The sequence below is a fragment of the Parus major genome, chromosome 2 (assembly GCF_001522545.3).
Source record: "Parus major isolate Abel chromosome 2, Parus_major1.1, whole genome shotgun sequence".
Lineage (NCBI taxonomy): Eukaryota > Metazoa > Chordata > Aves > Passeriformes > Paridae > Parus > Parus major.
This window is the reverse complement of record NC_031769.1, coordinates 40,158,232-40,180,723: the sequence shown is the minus strand read 5'-3', so window position 1 is coordinate 40,180,723 and position 22,492 is coordinate 40,158,232. Positions and strand designations below refer to the sequence as shown.

The 22,492-nt window shown below is 37.3% G+C and overlaps 1 protein-coding gene across 3 annotated transcripts in view; it reads right to left on the bottom strand.

Moving 5' to 3' along the window:
- The window catches only part of RBMS3 (RNA binding motif single stranded interacting protein 3), a 446,028-nt gene that overhangs the window by 88,342 nt on the left and 335,194 nt on the right, over positions 1-22,492 (bottom strand). For all 3 annotated transcript variants that reach the window (XR_004495821.1, XM_019005566.2, XM_015617215.2), the window contains exon 7: positions 2,990-3,096. Coding sequence is in view for 2 of the 3 variants with exons in the window: in XM_019005566.2 (XP_018861111.1) it covers positions 2,990-3,096 (107 nt within the window). In the remaining variant the exon portion in view is untranslated. The remainder of the gene's footprint in view (positions 1-2,989; positions 3,097-22,492) is intronic.

The following is a 22,492-nucleotide window of genomic DNA, read 5'->3' as shown; positions in this document are numbered from 1 at the left end:
GAAATTCAGTGTATTCCTAATAATTTGACTTTAAAAGGGCAGGCAATTTAACAGCCAGTCAAAGTATTACTGTATTATTATGAAGCAGTGTACAAAGATGTAAGATAGGAATCAGATTTTCTATTGCATTCTGCAGGATGACCTGACAACTTTACAAAAAAAAACAAAAGACGAAATCCTGTCTTATAAAATTCTATAGAAGCTATTCATAAAAGAGAGCAAAACCTCTGGAAACAGCATGACCAGAGACATAACACTACAGCAAAACTGTTCCTCCCCACTAAATCTCCTGCCATTTGCTTCTTCCAGCAGAATGCTGGGCACAGCTGTCTGTCTCTACGTTGCATGCTCAAGTTTGAGGCCTGTGACAGAACTGTTGCCGTCATTTCTCTGGGATCTGCTCTTCCGAGAAATAATCCTTATGCACGCTCAGTGCTATTGCTGGGTAAACCACAGATGTCTTAGAAATGCCCTTCACTAAAGTATTCAAGAATGCAAAGGCTTATGTGAACAATAGCCAAAATACATCTTGGTCTAGATACCACAGGATTTGGCCAGGGTGGAAACACTATGGAAGTAATCTCTTGGATGCTGTTTCAATACTTTTCTTTGGGGAAGAAACCAAGAAAAAGCAGATGTGTAGGGAGTATTTCCAGATGCCATTTGTCATCAGAACTATGACACTTGTCATAAACCAGTTACTTTTCTCTACTCACTTTTTATTTCTTTTAAAAAGAAATGAAAAGAAATGAAAATTTACAGAAAAAACTGTAGGAAGGTTACTCAAGTGCTGCTACCTCAAAAACAAGTGAATGGTAGATTATTTTTACAATAAGATTGTCAAAGAACACAGTTTGAAAATCCTTATTGCATATGAAATATAAGAGTAATTATACAGAAAGATTTTCCATTGGAAGTAAGAAAGTTAACAGTGGGGAAGAAATTCAATAAATGAGGGACCCTAAAAGAGAACATGCATTCCTGTCTTTGATGCTCTGGGTAGAAAATATCCAGTGTGCAGCAATCAGATGTTATCAAACAGAGAAAATCTGAGAAAATCTAGGCTGAAATATTTCTGAATTTGTATCTTTACAATCTTTTCATGTTTACATTATTCCATGACAACAGCTCTGTAGTTGACCAGGATCAGCAACAAGGAATGACATCTTCCAGTACTGAAAATCAGTTTTTAAGTGTCGATACTACAAACACACCAGCCACACCCTGCCTCTAGGTCGCCAGGATATCACCGGGCTTAACAGGCACCACTCCACTAGCAGCAAATGAACTACACAAAGTGCAATAAGCTGATGCCCTGAGGTGACAGGCATAATGGTGACTTGCTAGCTTTGACTTTATATTCTCTTTTATTATTGATTTCAACTGAAGGAAGTATAAAACAGCAGAGATAATAGCTATGATGATATTTACTTTTTAAAAAGGGATTTAGAGGTCTTTAAAATATGGATTGCTGACCTTATTGAGGGTTTATTGTTGTGTCCTATATATAGATCTTTGTTTTTCAAGGTCTTTATAGGCTGACCTGAGTCTACTGCTTGAAGTACTTCTTGGGGACTTGTTCCTAAGTAGATCCCTAATATGACAAACCATAATGGCTCCTGAGAAGATAACTCCATTTTTTGAGCCTTTGGAGAACTCTGCAATGTCCTGTAGCACACATGTCCGCCACACTGTGATTTTCTGCCCACAGATCCAAAAATGGACCCTTTGCTGTTGGAACAGTGTCAAACAATCATGGGATGGTGGGAGAAATTTCTACACTTTCAAAAGGCCTTTCTGTTTGTTTTAGGAGCGAGCTCACCAATGGTGAGCTAATAATTTCTCTATTATGACTAGTTAATTTCTCTAGTTTATGACATTTCTCTAGTTTATGATATTTATGAATGTCATAAACTAGAGGTCTGAAAGGTATCAGCTAGAAAAATCAAGTAGTTACAAAAGTGCAGAAATACTCCAGAAACACGTAACTCAGAAAGAACAAATAATTTTTTTTTGTTTGCCTTATAAAATTTAATTAAACATAGCAACACTCAACCCCCTCCCCAAAAAGAGACATTTTCTTTCCCCCCCCTCAACTTGTATTCTAGAGGAGCACAATTGATACCAATACTTTTTTTCCTTGAAGGCTCAACCATAAACACAAAGAATAGTTGTTTAGGATAGAAATATTTACAAGTCCTTCAGCCTAACTAACACAAGGCAGAAGAAGGCACTGTGATCAAATCTACCTTATTTATTCAAGTCTTTTTCCAATAATAAAATTCAAAAACAGTAAACAAACTCTTGAACAATCAAAAAAATCCCTTATTTCACCTTCAGGTGGGGTCACTTCATATAAAAGAACACAGAAAAGAAACTCCAGTAACAGACTACTTGCAGCATTACAAGGAGCAACCATTAGATTACTTAATTTTAAAATGTTGTATACATGATGCAGCTGAGTTTTTGTTTCAAGACAAATTGTTTTGTCTTGAACAGAATGAAGAGTTCAGCTCAGAAAAGCTTTCAGAAAACTTTTACATGGACCCTACATCTGCATGTACACCTCTCTATTTTAGAACAGCTCTCATATTCCCTATGGATATTTTACCACCAGGATCTAGATGGAGGAAGTAACACTGTTAAGTTGCTTCAGTGTAAATTGATTTAGTTTGTAAAAGGCACACCTTGGGTGCTGATGGCTCACCAGTAAGAGAATCCTCGGCTCAGGTCTGCCTGCAGTGCACTCACAGTGGGACCAGGCTGTGCACAGTTCCACACTAAGCTCGGAAATTCTCCTTTCCTGTAACTTTACACTCTGCACATTATCATAAACCTCCATCTCCCCACTGCTTACATAGCTTTTTACTGTATGAAACTATTACATTTTGTGTGCAATCTGATTTCTTCACAGCCTGAAAGGTAGACCTCCAGGTCTGTTGCTGACTTCTGCCAAACCCCAGGAAAATAATTGCTACGTGGCACTTACCTCTCCTTCTCTGGGCCACGGCCTTCCATTCTGTGTGTATTTGCTTTGATTCTGGCGCTTCTTTTGCCCTCCATCAGCAAATTTGCACAGCAAAGGCTCAGTGGGGGCTGTGAAGACAAGAAACCCAGTCTATATTAGCATCCCCCCCAAAGAAAGTGATTATACCAGCAACAGTAGTGCTTTGTAATACTGATCTTTTGAAGTAAAATCTTGCCTTCTGCAGATATTTTTTTGCCTCTTTTAGCCTTGACTCCACTGGCAGCTGTTCTTATTAACTAAGCTTCAAAAAATATATACTGGCAGCCCTTAAAAGAATTTAGCAAATATTGTTGAAAAAATAATCAGCCTACGCAGAATGTTAAGTTGCTGTAGTGGAACAGTATAGTCAGGCATTAGTTCCAGCTAAGTTAGACACGTATTCATGACCAGCATTAGTGCAAGGATAAACACTGCTTTAGTAAAGCAGCTTTCTGTTTTTAGTTGTAAAAACTCTGCAAGAACCTGTTTAAGGAATAAGTGTTCTCACTATTTTGGTGTTCCTCAACATCCAGTCCTTTAAAAATCTGACAAAACAGAATAAAATGGAGACTTTTGCCAAGCCCACTCCAATCAGCTTTCTTTTCCTCTTAACTCCTCTTTTAAGCAAGTTGGCAGCTGAGAAAACTCTTTTCCTCTCCGAGTGAGATCTGGAGTGTGTGAATACAATAATGGGGGAGGAGGGCAGAGTCCCAGGAAGAAAGGATTATCACACCCCAAAAGGCAGCCAACAATAGGGTCCTCTAGAGAAGAAATTAGCACACATCAAACAGGCACAACAGGAAGGGAACTTGGTGTCTTGGGATCTCTTTCCCATCTACCCAGCTTTTGACAGCCTCCTAAAATATTCTTTTAAGCATAATTTTAATTACTCTGCTGGTGGGAGCTTGTCTCTCCTGCTTCATCCTTAAAAGGGGGGGCAAATTCTACCCACTTAGGTGTATGCTAGAGTTGTGCTTTATTGCCTACATCAGCAGAGAAGTTTTTTTTGAATATTTGCCTGTTTGAATGAAATGTAAAAATCACGTGTCACATCTGAGACTTTTCAGGAATCGTTGCATTCCCAGGCATAATAAGTCTGTAATTAATTAACCAAGAGTTTTGATGGAAAAACTAAGAAATCTGTGTTTTTTTCCTTCCCATTTCTTCTTTCTGGGGGGCTAGAAATATTGAAAGAATACAACTGCAGAGACATGAAGAAAAATTTTTGGGTAGAGGGGCTAATCAAGTTTTTGACTTATTCATTTGTTATAAAAATTATGATTTGGTTAAGGGACAAGTTCATATGGTATTAAAACAAGCTAGTCTCCAACAACCTCCTGACTATAGCCAATTCAAAATGGGTCAGAAAGTGTAGCTTAAAACCATGATCACTTAAACACTGCAACCAAGAAACAATGAATGGAGAGAATCTCATATCAAAACCACAATTTCACACTGGGACAGCATCACTTTGGCTACTTTTGAAGCTATAGCAGCTTTGTTTTTTCATTACCATTTTACCAGGCTAGTAATTTCCAAGGTCACTAGGAACTGAACTGCAAGAAACAATCCATTATTGGCAGAAACCTTGACTGTGTGACCCCAGAGGTCCTTCCCCACCTCCAACTTTGATTATTGTATCATATTTTTGTAGAAGCAATGCTCAGCCAACCATATTAAATTTAAAATAATGAAGGTTTAAAAGCATCCAGGTGGATATGGAGATTCTTTCTGCAGATGGAGAGACTTTACAGGGCTGATTTCCCTGTGCTTTCACTGGTTTTACTCTATGGCCTGATGCTGCATGATTTCAGAATGGTTACTTAGAGTTCACTTTGATGTGATTGTGAGGGAGGAGTAGGTGCTAAGCCAGCATTAGGGAAAAACCTATTAAATATCACATCTGAAGCTTCAAAAGTTCAACTACCAAGCAACATATGATACCATCAGGAGGACCATGCAAAAACCATCTGCACAGTGGATCTTTAGACATGCCCTGATCATCTGCTAATGAACACATGTGGTATTTTCCCATGTACTGTGATGTGGTTTAACAGGGTAGGAAATCTACACATCTTCTCTCTCTGTATTAGCCAACCACAAATAGGAAGCTGTTACCATTTCCGGAATTCCCCTCTCTAGCATTACCATCTGACAACCTCATATTTGTTAATTAGTGACTTCCTAAAGTTGATTGTGATCTAATAGAGCTACCAAACAACTTTACTAACCCCATCTAGAAAAAATGTGAAAAAAATATTGTATACACTTTTCAGGAGGTTGGAAAGAAGGTGGAAAAGGACAATGCTCTATACAGGCAAGTTTCTGCATGGGAGATTATATTCCTCTATGATAAATTGGGGTAATTCTGTGGATAAAAGCAGTCTGTATTGACCAACATTAAAATAAGTAGAAATTTCAAACCAAAATATTCTGTCAGGAAGACAGAGCCCATATAGGATGGTTCTGGGTTGAGGATTTTCAGGGTTTTGTTGGTTTTGGTTTTTTCCCCTAAACACATGCATGTAGCATCAAACAAGACAGAAAATTATCTTAATAACTCTGAAGTGGTGTAGGTCCTAATGGTTTACACCTGGAAACAATTATGGTAACCAACCTCTATACAGACATATATATAAAACCAAATTAATTATCTCTCTTCTTTCAGGTCATAAAGTAGAATGCAACCATCTTGGGAGTTCAAAGACATCGCTCTAAGTACACAGAAGAACTCAAATCTTGTTTTACTTTAGCCCTCTAGAAATGCTTTGTAAGAAAGGTCCTCCAGTCTTTCCAAGATCAGATGCACCCAAATATTATTACCATCATTCTTACTGTATGCAGTAATGAAGTAGCAACAAAAGATACTAGAAAGACCACATCCCATTCCACCATGAGAGCATAATTATTTCTAAGTAGAATTATTTTTTAATGGTTTCATTAAATTTCCAGCATGCTTTAAAAAGAATAAATTTACTTCAGCCAAGAAAGGAATCACAATTAGGTACCATGGTTATCAATTCAAAAAAGAAAATATTTAGGTACTAGTCAAACAATATCAACATCAGATGAATAATATTCAGCAGTAGAAGTGGTATATTTCACCCCAAATACTTCAGAAGAAGAGGAAAGAAAAAAGGGAATATTTTAAACTTTTCTGTTTCTTTTCTTTTCCATTCCATGCAGACAGTCTTCAATTTATGGACTGCATTTTTACTTTTCTCTTTTTCCTCTGTGTGAACACATGGACTGAAAATAAATGCCTGTGTCTCTGCCTCTTCTCTCACCTTTTGTACTGCTGACTTAATAGAAAATGTAATTTGGATATCTGTAGATGTTCACATTTTGAAGTGATAAGCAGATCTTTTTGTATGGTTCTTGACATCCACTAAGTTTTAAGCATATGTGGTATTTTGAAGCATATCTGGAAAATCTACTGTTGTTATTTTCCTGAACAAAAAGTGAGAATTGATTCACTTGAAACAAGTTTCAGGCTATTCCATCCTGATAAACTCTTCAAGATAGAAGGCACTGCTCTTTCATTGACCTCTACCTGACAGCAAACAAACACAAATATCAACAATAAATAACTGCTTTAACCTGAACAAGGTTCATTAAGCCATAACCCATTTTTTCAAGGAAAATATTTAAATGCTTGCTGCAGTTCCCATCCAAAGCCCTCTCTAGTTAATAGGACATAAATAGCCCTGAACTTGGCTTTGAGTCTTGAGAAGGAAGTGGGATCAAACTGATAATGCTTCTAAACAGCATTTGCCAAGACATTCAGGGCTGCCTTAGGAGAGGGCAGTAGCTGCTAGTGCTCAGATTCTGTTCCCATGGAAGTCAATGGCTAAAACCCTATCTCACTTCAGTCAGGCCCTGAATTTACTCTGAGAGTTCAGTGGAGGTGAAAGAGAGAGACTGGTTTTATGTCAATCAAGCCTGTCGATATTGTTGGAGTTCCCTCAGGAGATCAGCTTCTCATGCTCTGCTACTTTAGATGGACAGATTGTGCAGACAAACAGCACAGAACTGCCAAAAGGCTGTTAGTATCACCAAAAGCAACACTGCTATTAAATAGCACAAAAACTTCTGAAGGAAGGAGAAGGGGTAACAGTGCCCCCTTCTCGAATCTGGCAGTCTCTAAGAAATGTTCCAGCTCAGGAAGGGAATTTCAATTAAATCGGAGAATTCAACAAAATAAAGCAAACTTCTAACTAATTCTGAATACATAATTTCCGTATTCTTTCATTCATCGGAAGGCAGATACACTTGAGCTCCTACATGTGCAAAAATGTATATATTCATGAGCATGTGCTTCATAAAGGAAGATGAAAGCTGTCATTTGCATTTGTGAGTCTTCATTATTTCAGGTGCTCTGAAACTTTTACTGTCTTAGGAGTTACTGAGAAAAGCTTGCTCCCCACTGTCACATAGCATCATCTGTCCAGCAATGGCAAGAATTACATATACAAAAAACAGTAACAGGACATTTTTATGCATTTTAGCTGATTTTATTATGAATATTTTTGAAGACAGAGTATTTTTCAGCGTGTCAGGAAGAGTTTAATCTCTTCTCATTTTTTTGCAACAATGAAAGTAACATTTTCAGTAAAAACAGCCATGTGCATTGTGAACATTCATGTGGGTCTTAAACCACCTCTATTTTGTTAATGTGAAGAAAAATAATTAGAAAGTCATTGGTATGACAATGAATGGTCAGTGCACAATTAATGATCTCTTTCAAAGTATGTTTTAATGAGAAAGTTGGATTAATTTCTTTTTCAGCCTTAGCAAATCCTTCTCCTCCACAATAAAAAACTGTGCACAATAATAACTGGGTTCACAATTAGACCAAGCATTCATACTGACCAAGATCTGATAACTATTTTAATTCCTAACTGCCTTCCAAATTATAAGTATTTTGGTAACATTTCATGTGCAAATCACACAGAACATCTGATTGAAATACCCATGTAAGAACCAACCTCTACAGATCAAACATTTGTAGTCTTTAAGAAAAAACTTCACCTTATGGTAACATCAAAGCCATTTTGTAAGGAGGCAGTATTTCACAGGGAGACATGAGAGACACAAAAGCTGTAGAACAAGGCAGGACAGAGCAATTTAAGTTTTGATTTAATATCTGGGCTCAGATGGCTGTACCCAGCAGGACTATGGTATTTACAGAGCCTGCAGAGTTTATTTACAAAATTAATTTTGCAGTTGTGAGCTTTGAAAATGTAGAAGTTCCAGGACCCCATCAATAGAGTCATTCTCTGCTCTAGTGAGTCCACTGGCTTCTAGGAAAGTCCTGCCACACCATACTTTTTCATCCCAAAGACATAAATAAACAAAACTTGAACTCCAAGGAAGATTATAAAACAAAACCATAGCTATTCTGCTCTTGGGAAAGGAAGATGAAGAATTATAAAAGATGGTACGTGACAGAAAAGGACTTGTAAGGACAAAGTGTTAGCTGAGTAAGGAACCCATAAATTATATGACAAATAACCACTTCATCCTATCCTGCATGGAGTTGTTAGAGGACAGAGTAATAGATTTTGTCCCAGAAGCCCATGATACAGGATGTGATGCCAGAAGAGAGACTCTAATGTTTACAAGAGTTAGTTTTTAACAGAGGTCAAGCCTTATACAGCAAATTTCATAGAATCATAGAATATCCTGATTTGGAAGGGACACACTTGGATCATCAAAGTCCAACTCCAGGTCCTGCACAGGAGAACCTCAATGTTCCCACCATAAACCTGCAAGTGTTGCTTAAATGCTTCTTGAGCTCTGTCAGGCTTGGTGATGTGATTACTTCCCTGGGCAGCCTGTTCCAGTGCCCAACCACCCTTGGTGGTTTTTCACCTTGAGGTGAAAAATCTTTTCCTAACACCCAGCCTGAGACCTCCTCTGACTGAGTTTCAGGCCATTCCCTTGGGTCCTGTCACTGGTCACCACAGAAGAGAGCTCAGTGTCTGCCCCTCCACGTTCCTTCACAGGGAAGTTGTGGACTGTGATGAGGTCTCCCCTCAATCTTGTTTTCTCCAGGCTGAACAGACCAAGTGACCTCAGGCACTCCTCACTTGGCTTTCCCTCAAGGCCCTTCACCATCTTGGTAGATTTATCCAGTATTTTAGTTAAATTTAGCTACATGATATTAATTGGATTTGTACAGATGATTATGGAAGCAAAACAATGAGTTACCATTGCATTTTAGTTTCTATAACACAACACTTTAACAATATAATTATAGAAATTGGGGAACAGCTAATAGAGACAGACACCAAAGTGAAAAAATATAGAGCAAGCATCTGTTTGGGTAAACAAGAAAAAGAAAGTGATTTACTTTAGATAAATTGTATCACAGCTTAGGTATTTATCTATTGTTCACCTCTTTGTCTTAAGAAATTGGAAGCAATCCTTTCAATTTTTTTGTATAATAATTATTTCTGAAGAGACAGAACATGTTAGAAAAGAAAAATAAATCTCAGAGAGAAATTATGTGTCAAGCACAAAGCTAGGACTTCTATCCTGTGAAACAGAAATTACTTAGAGCAGGTGGAACAGGTAACCGTGTGTGTGTATGTTGGAGAAACAGCATGGCAACTTGGAAGGGTAGAGCAGATCTTGTGGCAATCAATCTAAACACTCAAGCTACTACATGGAAAACTTCTGCTTAATCATATTGTTGTGGGAATGTCCATAAATATTTGTTAGAGCAGACCAGAAACTGGAGTCACCTTCCTATAAGAAACTGCAACATTCATTTTACAGTCTGGCTTTTTGTTTTGGTTTGGTTTTTGTTTTGTTTTTTTTTAAACTATTTTCCTTTATATGTTTTCAGTAGGATGGTGGCCTGGGAGTGCCTGATTCAGGCCTATTGAAGTGCTCCATTCCAATCTGCTGATAAAGAGGAACTGTTGTAAAGGTTATAGAAACAGATGCTACAATATGTTATGGAAAGTTAAATGAATCAAAATAGCAAAACAGATACAGTATTAAAATCATGCTGAAATGTTTTAATATGATGGTCTATTTTTATTTTACCAAACTCTATTTTTCAAACAACTCTAGTGCTGGTCTCTTTTGGAGAGAATGAATGCATGGCGAGCAAATACAGAATAGAATTTGGAATTTTATTACTTAGTTTTATTAACTATTAAATGATTATAAAACACGCTGCACTTTAACATTGGATTGTGCCTTTATTTTAAACAAATGGCCTGAATCAGAGTTCACAGAAATTAGACATTCTCACTGAACCCAAAGCTTCTCTACTGAACCCAAATTTAAATTTAAGTAAACATAAGCAAGAGCAGACTCAGGCCCAAGAGTTCTGCCAGAGAAAGTGGCTCCCTCAAACTTGATGATACAGCAAAGTTCTGCCCTATTGGAGGTCCCCAGCATGATGCTGAAAAATTCCAGCTGTAGTTCATCCTTTGTACCCAGTGCTGTGACAGCTCTTCACAACCTTTAACCACTGGATGAAAAGGAAGTGGAAGGAGCAATTTATTTTGCAGTTTTAAAATGTCTCCAAGAGCCTTTCCAGCAAAAGAATAGATCCTCTTACTGAATGACTGTGCAACCAAACCAGCTAAACATGTGCATCAGTTTGCAGAAACCATCTCATACACACCTATGCTTAAATCCAGTGGGTCTTTTTCTATGACTTTCAAATAGAATCTGTTACAAACTGAAATTTAGGGCACATTCTTTTAATGTGCCAATTCGAATTGCAAAACATGGAATTCAGCTGGGTTAATATCTCCTCCAAAAAACGCTTTGATAGACTCCCTTGGATTTGTGCCTTATTGGAAAAGCCATGTACAAAAGAAGTGAGATGGTATCATGTTTTAAACAGAAGCACAAGTAATTTATTATCTGTAAGATAGATAATAAATAATTATTGAACTGTTAATTTATGTTAAATAAGGAAAGCCGCTGACTTGCTCAGTCCTCACTGTTAAAAGTTAAATGCTTAAAAAACCCAGTAACTTTCCTCTGTCTGAAGAATTTTTGTGTGGAACTTATGTTCCCTAACTTGCCTGTTTTTCTGTCTTGCCAGAGTAACTAAGCAAGACACTGAAGAAAAAAGAGTTTATGTAGCTCTTCTGAAAACTATGCAAATAAACAGTAGAATAAAGATTTATGATAATACAATGGTCTCCTATCAAGAGCTTCTTCCCATTGACAAGAGCTGACAACTGTGAATATTTTCAAAACAAACCAAACAAAACAACAAAATTTATGTTTTTACTGGTTTTGTATAGATTTTTTAAATACTAATTATTGTCTGGCATTCTGACTTATATAGTTAAAAGGAAAAAAAAAAGCCCAAACAGCAGAAGGGTTGCTTGTACCACTTTTATGCTATTGACTTACTGCATCAGATGCTCATTGGAATACATGATGTGCAGGAGCTGATTCCTCCAAATAAAATGAAAAAAAATGCCTAACCTAAAATATATTCTCATATTAAAAAATAATTTTAAAATGTTTTTGTGTCTTTCATTGTAAATTTCTATACCATGCACGATTTGCCACACAGACACACACCTCTGCTGAGTGTGACAAGGAACTAATAGAGATCTGGCAAACAATGTCCAACCCAAGGTCCCATGTTCCAATGAAGTTGATGAGAACACTTTCAATACCATCAAGAGGCTGGCTCCTAGCCTATGACTTGAACTGGAAGTAAATATGACAGTAGTTACACTGGAATATATCTTACAGACTTTGTTTTTGTGTTTTATTTGGTCTTTAAACTAAAACTGCAATCCCTACACATCGGCAACATGCAAAGAGACTGAAGACAATGGCTACCCTGTCATCAGAACCAGTTTTCAGGGGGAAAAAAAGTTACACAGTGAGGTTCTGCTGTCTCACTGTGTTGCTCATTATTCCAGAGAAGCATTAAAGCTGAAGATTCATACACTGAGGCAGTGAACTAGAGGAGAGTTGTACCACATTTTTAAAGCAGTAGCACTCTGAATTTCATGCCTGTACTCCATACTGGTGCTCCTGAATCGGCTGTGGTTGATATACCAGCAGTGTGGGGTCTCCCAGGGCTCCAATCTGCAGGGAGAAACTCACTGAGGAAACCTGAGTCTGTAAATGTGAATCCAAACCCACTCCTTAAATCCCCCTCTGAGACTACCCTGTGAGCTTTTAGGAAGATTGTACTTCATATACCTTTTTCTCCTCTCCCATCTCATAAGTTACTTTAGTTGAAAATGGAGATCTTGTATTTCTTACTGTTCAATTATTAAGGAACAGCAACAGAGTTGGCTTCATCTGAAAGGCTGAGCGATTTTTAAATGATCTCATGTACCGTAATTTATAATGGAAAATCAGGTACAAATAGTGTGAGATGCTTTCTAGTTCCTCTCTAATGGCAATAAAATGAATCCCTGGTAATGGGTGACCCTACTTGCTTCTGTGGTCACCCCTTTTACTTTTTCAGTGTTCTCTTTAGTAGTCTCAGGAGAAAAGAACAAATGCAAAGCTTTTATCCAAAGCTGCTTCACAAAACAATAGCTCTATGTTTCTGCTATAAAATCTATTTTTACTGTTCTCAGAAACAAATATTATTGATCACATAGACTTTGCTATTCCCACTGAGAAAAACTTACTTGCACTGGCAGTCCAGAGATAAAATTATTAGAATTTATGCTGTACAAATAATTAATTCTGGTTCTGTTCATAAAAGGTTATTTCATGAAGCTGTTTAAGCATTACTCTAATATCTAGTACAGAATCTATTTATTTTAAATTTACTTTTATTATGTTCTGTACTAGTTTTTACTTTGTATTTATTTAGATAAACCAGAATATTACCATCCCATATTCCAGTATTACACTGCTTGAATTAAGACTAGAGAGACAAAAAAACCTCTCCAAATATGTTTTCAATATAAACAAGGAAACCAGGACAAATGTCTCATGTCAATGCAATGATTTCTTTCCACTAGCATAATGATAATTGCTGTACATACACATTTATTTTTTCATAATTGAAATTGAATTTTGGGATTCCCTGCTTACACTTCAACACATGTATACTATTAATGTCCAGAAAGGCTTTTGCAACCCAGAGTTATACTGCATGAGGAAATAAAAGCTGCAATTATGATCATTAGCTTATTTAATTCACATGTATATGTTCTAATAATACTTTTTTCTTTTTCCCACTTAGGGAAAGACATTTTTTGTGTCTTTGTGAATGGCCACTGTAATAAAAAAAAACAAAACAGAAAAAAAGGATATATATATATATATATATATAATGCTAACACTATTTGCAGCTCTACTTACAGCCTGTTAAAGAGTAGTAGTAGAACATATATACAATCAAAAAATATTTGGTTTGGGTAAAGGTACCCTGTGTGTTGTCAAAATGACCTTCTTGATATCTGAGTTGAAACAATCTATTTCTAAAAGCACTGATTATTGTGGATGCATGAAATATTCCGGTGTAAATGTAAAAATAAAGCTAATTTTTAACCAGCTATCACTCTGTTAAAAAGTTTTAAAATATTCAGAAATATTCAGACCTCTTTTTTCAGACTGCCTAGTGAAAATCCTTTGATTTAAATCAGTTCTAATTAATACACATTCTAATAACAACTGCTGGGTGCAGCAGCAAAAACTCCAACCACTGATAATGTAAAACATAGCTCAGCCATATCATTTTACCATTAGTCTGAGAAAGAAGGAAAATCTAAAGGGAATTTTTTTTTTAATTTACTGCCCTTCTTTCATTCTATTCTTCTGCATTCACTGAAAGAGCTAACAGACAGCATTACCAGCTTTCTCACTTCAGTGCAGGAATAACTTTAAAAAGTGAATTTGACCCGGACTGTGACAAAACCAGGGCTGGCAAGAGATTCCAAAGCAGAAAGCATTTAAAAAATAGTGACTGACTGATTCTTAAAGGCAGGAGTTCATTTTGCTGTGGTAGAAAATAACCAAGTCACGCTAAACGTCTTGGACACAACAATTTGTGTACCACAAAACCTCACTCTGTGCCCTCACCATCTTCTTCAGTGAACGGGCCCAAAGAGAGGAAGGGAATACTTTGGAAACAACACAAAAGTAAGGAGGCTGATACCCCTTACCTTTTTCTCCCCAGAAGGGGCAAGCAGCAGCTCAGAACAAAGACTGTGAACTGTATAGCACCCATGGGACACATCAGCATGCCTTGCAGCTGCACTGATGCACTGGCTGCTCCTCTTCCGAGCCCTGAGCCTGAGAGCCAGACTTTTTTGGGTAGTAACTGTGCTGAATGGATACTGCCCTCCTCACCAAGAACCTGCAGGTAGGGAGCAGATGTGGCTCAGGCACTTATGTGCTAGAAAAGGAAGATAAGAGCTTGGAAAAAGAATGCTCAGTAAGTCCTGTTTCCTTGAAGGGCAAGAAGGCAGAAAGGCCCTGTAGCACATGGCCACCTGGAGCTCCTGTCAGGACATAGAGGCTTTGCACCAGCTTGAAGTAAGCCTCTGCCTTCAAGGCACAGCTATACCTGTGGTTTCCATGACAGAGAACTGCACAGTTCATTCACCGGGAATTTTCCACTAAGTCACCTATTTATGATGACACTTTATCCAAGGGAAAGACAAAAAAGTGGAATTATAATCTTTTCCCAAGACAATTGAAGATCTTACTCATACTTCTTAGGTCTTTTCAAAATGTGTTGATGATACCAACACTAAATCTAATGTGCTATGACATAAGGAAAATCCTATCCCTCGCAGCTTAAAAATCTTTTATTATCATCTGAGACAATATCCTAGAATATTAAACAGATAACACTAAACCCTTCTGAAATTTTCAACTGCAGAGCTCTCAGCTGAGGGTAGACAAGGAAGCAAACTTACATATTAGAGACTGAGGGATAGACTAATCTTTAATGTTGTAATACATTGCTCAGAGATTTTATGAAAGGTCCTACTAGATCCTACTTTGCCATGCACCCAAAAAATTACAAAAAGAGTAGGATTTCAATGCTAAGATTGGCAAAGTGAAAAATCAGCCCTCTGCTCCTTCAGTTAAAAATACTGGAACAATCAGAACATGAGAGAGCCAAGCACAACCAAGAATACGTGAAAAGGAAAGAAAGGTATAGAAATATACAAAGAAAATCACTTTAACAGAATGAATGGGAAAATAGGAAAAAGAAGGGAAAGCAAAGTTTCTGATTTGCCCTTGAAAATGTTCTAGCTTTACAAAAAAGCAAATGCAACTCATATCCTGCATTTCTGGATGACAACAGGGGCCTTCACAAACACTTCACAGAGACTGCAGCAAAAAGAAAATTCTAGCAGAAAAGGCTGCTTAAATGTCACTGCCTATAGTAAACAGAATGACAGAAGTTAATAAAAAAATGTAGTTTTATCTGAAAACAGAAAAGGAAGACCTGTTCTTTTGCATTGTGAGGAGCCCACTAAGGCTGTGGATGGTCCTAGGGCAACTGTTTGGCATCAAATCACTCAAGAAACTGGGGGAGACTTTTGAGTCTCCTCTACACAAAAATACCAAGGCTCTGTTATCAAAGTCAATTCAAAACTCTACAGATGAGCCAACACTTACATACCACAGAAGATAAAATTAGAGATGACTAAGTGAATGATAAAAAAGCAAGGACCTCTCTTCCAGATAAATTACATTATGAGAAATAGTAATAGTTGCTTACAATATAACACATAATTTTTAATGTTTTGTCCCCATTTTATTTGGATCACCCTTTGGTTTACAGGCATGTGGATGCAGCCATGCTGGCACGATGAGTCTGTGTGCAACTCTATTCAAAGCATGATTGTAAATCAACAGCAGTATCAAAGTCTGGTCTGGCAAAAACCATTTCCAGCTGATGTGAAGCAGCAATTTTCTTCACAGCAAATTATTTCATGAATCAGCCAGCAGGGAGTGACAACATTCTGCTGCCAGTGACTAAGTGTATGACCTCTGGGTTGTAATTTCCACCAGCTTAAGAAGAGTTCATTGCAAACATGAGCATATTTTTCACTCTACTGTTAAGAGAGATGCTAATCTGGCTCTCAGTTTCCTTTATTTTTTCTTTTATTTTCTTTTTTTTTTTTTTGCTCTCTTTTTTCCTTTTTACCAGCTTTATTGCTCACAATGTAGTATTTCCCTGGAGACAGAAAACAAAGTCTAGAACAGGTTGCTAATAAAACTTGAAGACAACACGGTAGAGTAAAAATTAAAGGGCAACAACTTTTCTACTTCAAGGAATGTGGCAGGCCTAGCAGAGACCTCATGGCTTTCTCCTGTCATGAAAAGGCAGGTTAGTACTGAACCTTGCAACCTGGTGAGAGACAAGCAAACTGAAGTGAGAGGGAAAAAACGTTTTTGAGAATGCTTTCTGATACAGAACCAGAAGAAAAATCCCAGTCCTGAGTATGGTGAGAAGAGGAACAAGGAGTTTTAAATGAAGGGTGAGGTAAAGACTGAGTAATGAAAATGTGACTATTACCCAAATGATTAAATGCTCTCCAAATACTTCAGCTAGGATCTGCACACAAATAAAATTTCCAGCTAATGAACCATAACAGACTGATATCAGTATTAATGCTACTGAATTAACACAACAGTATAATACTGTACTGCTTCATGTGATTCAGCTGTAACAATAAACCATGGTATAAAGTGCTTTTATACCCTTAAGTGTTGAGGAGAGATAAAATGGAACCCTAGATTTTATTCAGCATTGGGATTCCTTTTGATTGTTGATCCTAAAAGGAGTGATCCTAAAAGGAGTGATCCTAAAAGAGCTGCCATTAAGCCACATTTGTTTCTTCTGTGCAGTGCAGTGCTGCTTCTTGGGTTGTTACTGGTGGGGAGAACAAAGTCTCAGGCCCTAAAACTCAGCTCCAAATTGAGAAGGAGAAGTTTCTCATACTGATAACCAGGGACTCTTAGACTGTGTGGCAAGGGTGGAGGAAGCTGTATTGAAAAAGCCAGCATGGACTTGTTGGTGGAGCAGATGAAAAATATAAGATTTGTCTCCTCCTTTGTGTGAGGTGCCCTAAGAACTGGACTACTGGGGCATGTGCCATATGATTAATGTGGATCTATCAAACTGTGCATTCAGAGGGACAGAGTCGTATGAGATTTCCTGGAAACTTACTGCTTGGCCTCATGGTATGTGCATGGGGTTTTTAACTAGCCTGGACTGAATATATTACTTGGATTGAAATACAAGCATATGTGACATGAGATGAAATCACGGTGACCCAGGCCTCAGCACAGCCTGCTTGCAAAAGACAGCTTTTGCTATTGGATAAGCAAAGATGAAAGCACAGTTAGGCAAAAGCTTTTGCTTTAAGGGCATCAAACCAGAATAACATTGCATGTTTGCTCCAGGAAGACTTGCTTTATAGTACCAGAAGAAAAATGTATTTATTTGAAATGGTCAACTTAGACCAAATGAGCTTACTTTTATTGTCAGTTTTTACTGTGTTTACATAGCATCTAAAATGAACACAGAATTATTCCAGATTTAGTCCTGTATCTCTTATTCCTGCTTTGTAATACCCTTGCAGAAAGCCTCCTCATACAAATGGAACTATTCATATTTACATTATGATCTAGTGCTGCAGGATTAGGGTACAAGCATGCCTACATAGTTCTCAAGCTGTGTCATACCATGCTCCTACAAGGTAACTTCTGCTGCCACTTTTTGCATGCTAAATAAGGTGGGGGTTTTTACAGTGCTTATCACTGACTTTGTTTGCAAACACCTTACAAGCACTAATGATTTCATTCTCCCAGTAGGCAGTGAAGTATTTCCTTTGTTTCACAAAGGGATGAGATGCAGCATGGGGATAATGGAAGTCCTCACACAGTCACTGACTACAGATCTCCTGAGTTGCTGTGCAGTATTTATTCACAAATTAACCCTTCTCAAACAGTTCTGCCTAGCTGCACCATTTTCTCAGCCTCATTTCCCACTTCAGCCTATGTCAGGAAAAATCTTTCACTGATCCAAGTCTGCAATGCCATAGGCTCACTGAAGTGCTTTATCAGAAGGCAGCCTGATCTGCAGTACTCATTCAAATTGAGCTTGTAATGATAATAAGGACTGGATGCAACTATGGACACACACATTTCTCTATTTGCTTTTGTGCATAACATATGTGCATATACATATCTATATTATCAGGTAGAAAGTTATCAAATACAAAACATCAGAGCAGTCAACGTGCAGTTATCTAAAGCTTCAAACAAACCTGTTTATTCACTGTAATATTTAGTTATTCCAGACTTACACTCCTATCTATATCCCTAGAGGGCAATGTCACCTAAGAGGTTGTGCTCATGTCCCTGTCACCTTCATGTGAAGTCAAAGATGATGCTATTGCAAAGACAGACAGAAGTAAGTCTGTACTTAATAAAATTTTCTGTAATTAGACTTGCCCTGTTTATACTCAAGAAGTTTTGAAGCCTGATTTCAAGAACAGCAAGTTGATTATCCCAAATTTACCTACCTTCACAAACCTCTGGGATTTTCCTACATTGTCCCAATGTCAGACAGTGTAAGGCGTAAGTAAAGACAAAATTCAAGACATTGGGTCTTACAGACCAGCATGCAGAAAACCAAATCACAAGAGAAACTTAAAGGGAAAACAGAACATTTTCTTCCTTGAATTTACTGCCTTGATGTAATACTCTTTATTCAAAGCTAAGTTTCCTGTTGGCAAGGCTTACATCTGTCCCCAGGTCTCACTCCACATTTACTCTCAACATTGCTCAGCTTCCATAAAAGAGTGCTGCAAACTCTGGTGGGCACCATTTCAGTGGTCTCTTCTTCAAGTGTGAAACAAAACTTCAGCAACAATGAAGTTGTTACCTCTGAACAGGAAATGATGTTTGGGTGGGGAAGTTTTCCAGAAAACCTTCTGACAGTGCAACTGTCTTTTAAAATGAGAATAATGCCATATATAATTGCTTTATTGATGGATTTAGCGACCTGGATTTACTGTCTGAAATATAAAAATGAAGGCTTCTGTTGTTTGCTTCCTTTTTGTTTCAAATGATTGATAATTATTTCACAAATGTCCTCCCCTGACATTTGATTTGCTAGATAATACGTAAACATACAGTTTCTAATGGGTTTTCTGGCCTTTTAACCTAATTTCCTTTCTCATTATTTTTCATTTTATTTCCAATTCCAATATAAAATCTGTTTTCCAGAAGATTTTTTTCATGATCTGGAGCTTACTCACTTTAATATTATACAGAATGTTATTTTAAAATAATGACAAAGCCACGATCAATGATAGCAGAGAAGCAAAATCAACCCATATTTTTAACTTTTCTTTGTCATGTTGAACTCCTTCACATGCATTCTCTCCAAGAAAGTTCCAAATTTATGATGGAAATTAATAACAATTTTGTGTATGTTAATCTTAAAAAAAAAATCTGCTACATGAAAACAGTTAAGTGAGGACAAAACAAGAGAGTTCAGCATAAGAACAGATGTTTTCCTGTCAAGCTTTTAGCTGGCATTGTTACTGTATTGCAAGGATATATTAGCTAATTATTGATCAGGGAGATCACAGAGATAAGCACTAAGAAATGGAAATTATATATATTTTACACTTTTATAACACAGAAGAAGAAATAACAACTAAAACACCAGGGGTACATATGAGTGTGCACAAAATAATGAAAAAATCTCAGTGTTAAGGGAAAAGAAATAGTAAGAATTCCAGTATACTCACTAACTGCAGTGGCAGTAATTGACAAAGTCCAGTAAATTATTTGCTATAACAGCATTTACAGTCTTTGGAACAAAGCAGGCTGTAGTAGCAATTGTTCTGAGTGTATCTCTGGGACTGCACTAATTTACTCAAATTTGATCTGTATGAAGCATTACACTGCTTTTTTTAGTTTTCCTCAGCCAATATAAATCTGTGGAAGTCAGCGGGACCTTGCGATTATTGGTCATACGGCACTGCAGGTCCACCCACCACTCCATTCATAAATGCATGAAAATGCAGGTCATCTTTCTAAAGAAAACTACGTAAAAGTTTAAGGGACAATAGCCTTTTAAGTCCTTTGCTGGCATCCTCTGTGACTAGGAGGGAGACAGAACTTTTTTTTCCAGTGAAGATTCTCAACATACCATCTGTATATCATCATTCTGTACAAAGACCTACCGAGATTTCCTAGCACTGCATTAAACAAGTGAAATGCATTTTTGTATTGCTATACTATTCAAAAGATTGCTCCCATGCTGCAAGACTCAGAATAGAAGAAGGCTCCTGAAAGAGAAGTCTAAAGAGAACATATCCGATCTGCCATTTAACCTATTTTTTCCATTCTAAAGACTTTTTTTTTTTTTTTTTCCAAAGGTGTGGCTGTGGTTAGAAAGGGTAACACAATAATGATCTCTAAGCAACAATACCTGTATTGTAAAATCGCAATTTATTCAGATGTCCTTTCCAGTGTAGCCAAAGGAAATAACCTGACATGCTAACAGACAGGTTTCTATTTAAACAAAAAAGAAAAAACAGAAGTCCTTAAGAAATAGCCTCTAAAAGTCATGTTTTTGACTCTCCTCCTTGAAATCCACTGACAAAAGTAATAAGTGAGGTGACAAGAAACCTGATATTAATTCTTCAAGTTCTAACTAGATGTGCAGGAGATCTAAGCTCAAGGAATAGAGCTCGAATGCAGAGCAAATAGGCAATTATTCTGAGCAGAGGAATTCTGTGCCTGATGATGACTTGCCTGTCTCCATCCTCTGGGGTCGGTTCTACAGAGACTGTAATCTTCCATGTTGATGCCTATATTCAATCTTAATGCCTGATACTGAGCGATGGGAAGCTGTAGGGATTCTTGCAAGATTCACTGTTAATAGGTTTAACTCAGTTGCTGTGTCTGCTGGGATAGTTCATAAATACATAACCTAGGCTATGTGATTGGAATAATTAACTAGAATCATGCAGAGCACACAACACAGCTTTAAAACTTTTGCCATCTTCTGCTTTAGCCACTCATCTTCTTAAAATAATAAATGGCGGTAAGAGGGTATGGATTGATTTCTCCTCTGCATGCATTCATGGTGCACTCAGACAGCTCCTGCATATGTGGTTCTGAGGTTCTGATGGAATCCAGATTTCAAAAACCATTTTTTTTCCACATGCTGGGATGGCTACAGTTCTCCTCTACTGTCTGTATGGACCATTCTACAGAATACATGCAAGCTGTACTCAGAAACTGAAAATTCTTGTCAGAAAGAAAAGCTCAGATTTTGAATGAAAAAGTTTTGAGAAAGAAAATCCTGCTGCAAATGTGCCTTTCAAACATCTTAAAATTTATCCAGCTACTTTTTTCTATTATTAATCTTCTGCTTCTTGGTCCTCTCTTTCCCAAATGCAACACCTGCTGTTTTTTGCTAGCATACGACATGCAGGAGATTTATTTGGAGTCCTCTCCATACATAATGCAATTGCTATGGCTTCTGACCTATCTGAACTCTAGCATTTGAAATGGACTGCATTTATATGAATGGAATTCCACAACTGTTGGATCTCAATGATCCACCAGTAGCAACATTCTCAATATTTGCCTTTCTTGCATTATTGTATTAAACAAAAGGACTAAAATGACATAGGGTCCACTCCAAGGGAGGGTGCTTCAATTTACTGTGCCAGGTGTCTGACATATGATTCAGGCATAGTGATCTCATTCATGGCTCCCTCCTTCAAACCTACTTTTTTATTTTTTCCTACATTCTCCCCAGTTCCTTCAAAACTAAGGAAGCATCCCAAATAAAATATATGTTCAGAGGTACAGGACTATCACAACGTAAAGTGTTCCCACTCGGTCCACATGAGAGAATCCCAGGGGTATATTCAATCTGCCAATAACAATCTTGCTGCAATATCACTACAATGCAATCTTCATTTCCAATCCCAGCAAAACATATGGCTAAAAATGGTTTCCTGAAAGCTGGATCTCATCAGATCTCCTCATAAGAGTTAACGTGGCTTTCCTGATGATCAACATGAACATGAGAACATTGGCCCCAGAAGCTCCATAAGGTAAGGGTGACAAGCATGAAGCCAGAAAAATTAAAAAAGGAAAAAAAATCAAAAAATTTAAGTTTTAAGATCAAATTGACAATGGGTTGTGTTTGTTTTTAATAATCATGTCAAGTTAATTCCCATCAATTCGTAGTTGTTGAAACTTAAGTTTGAATTGGAAAAAATTATATTACTAAGTAATTTAACAATGGTTATTACCACTTAAGTCTTTCAGATGTGCAATTATGCAAATCCACCAAGCACCATTCTGACTATATTTTCACTGCTTGGCAAAAATTGCTGATAGAGGGATGAATTTACATCATGTCATTTGCTATTTCATTTACAATTTGTATTTATAAAGTAAGGTGTGTGAAAGGTAACTTGTACAACAGTTCCACTGTTCCTCACCTCCAATTATTGT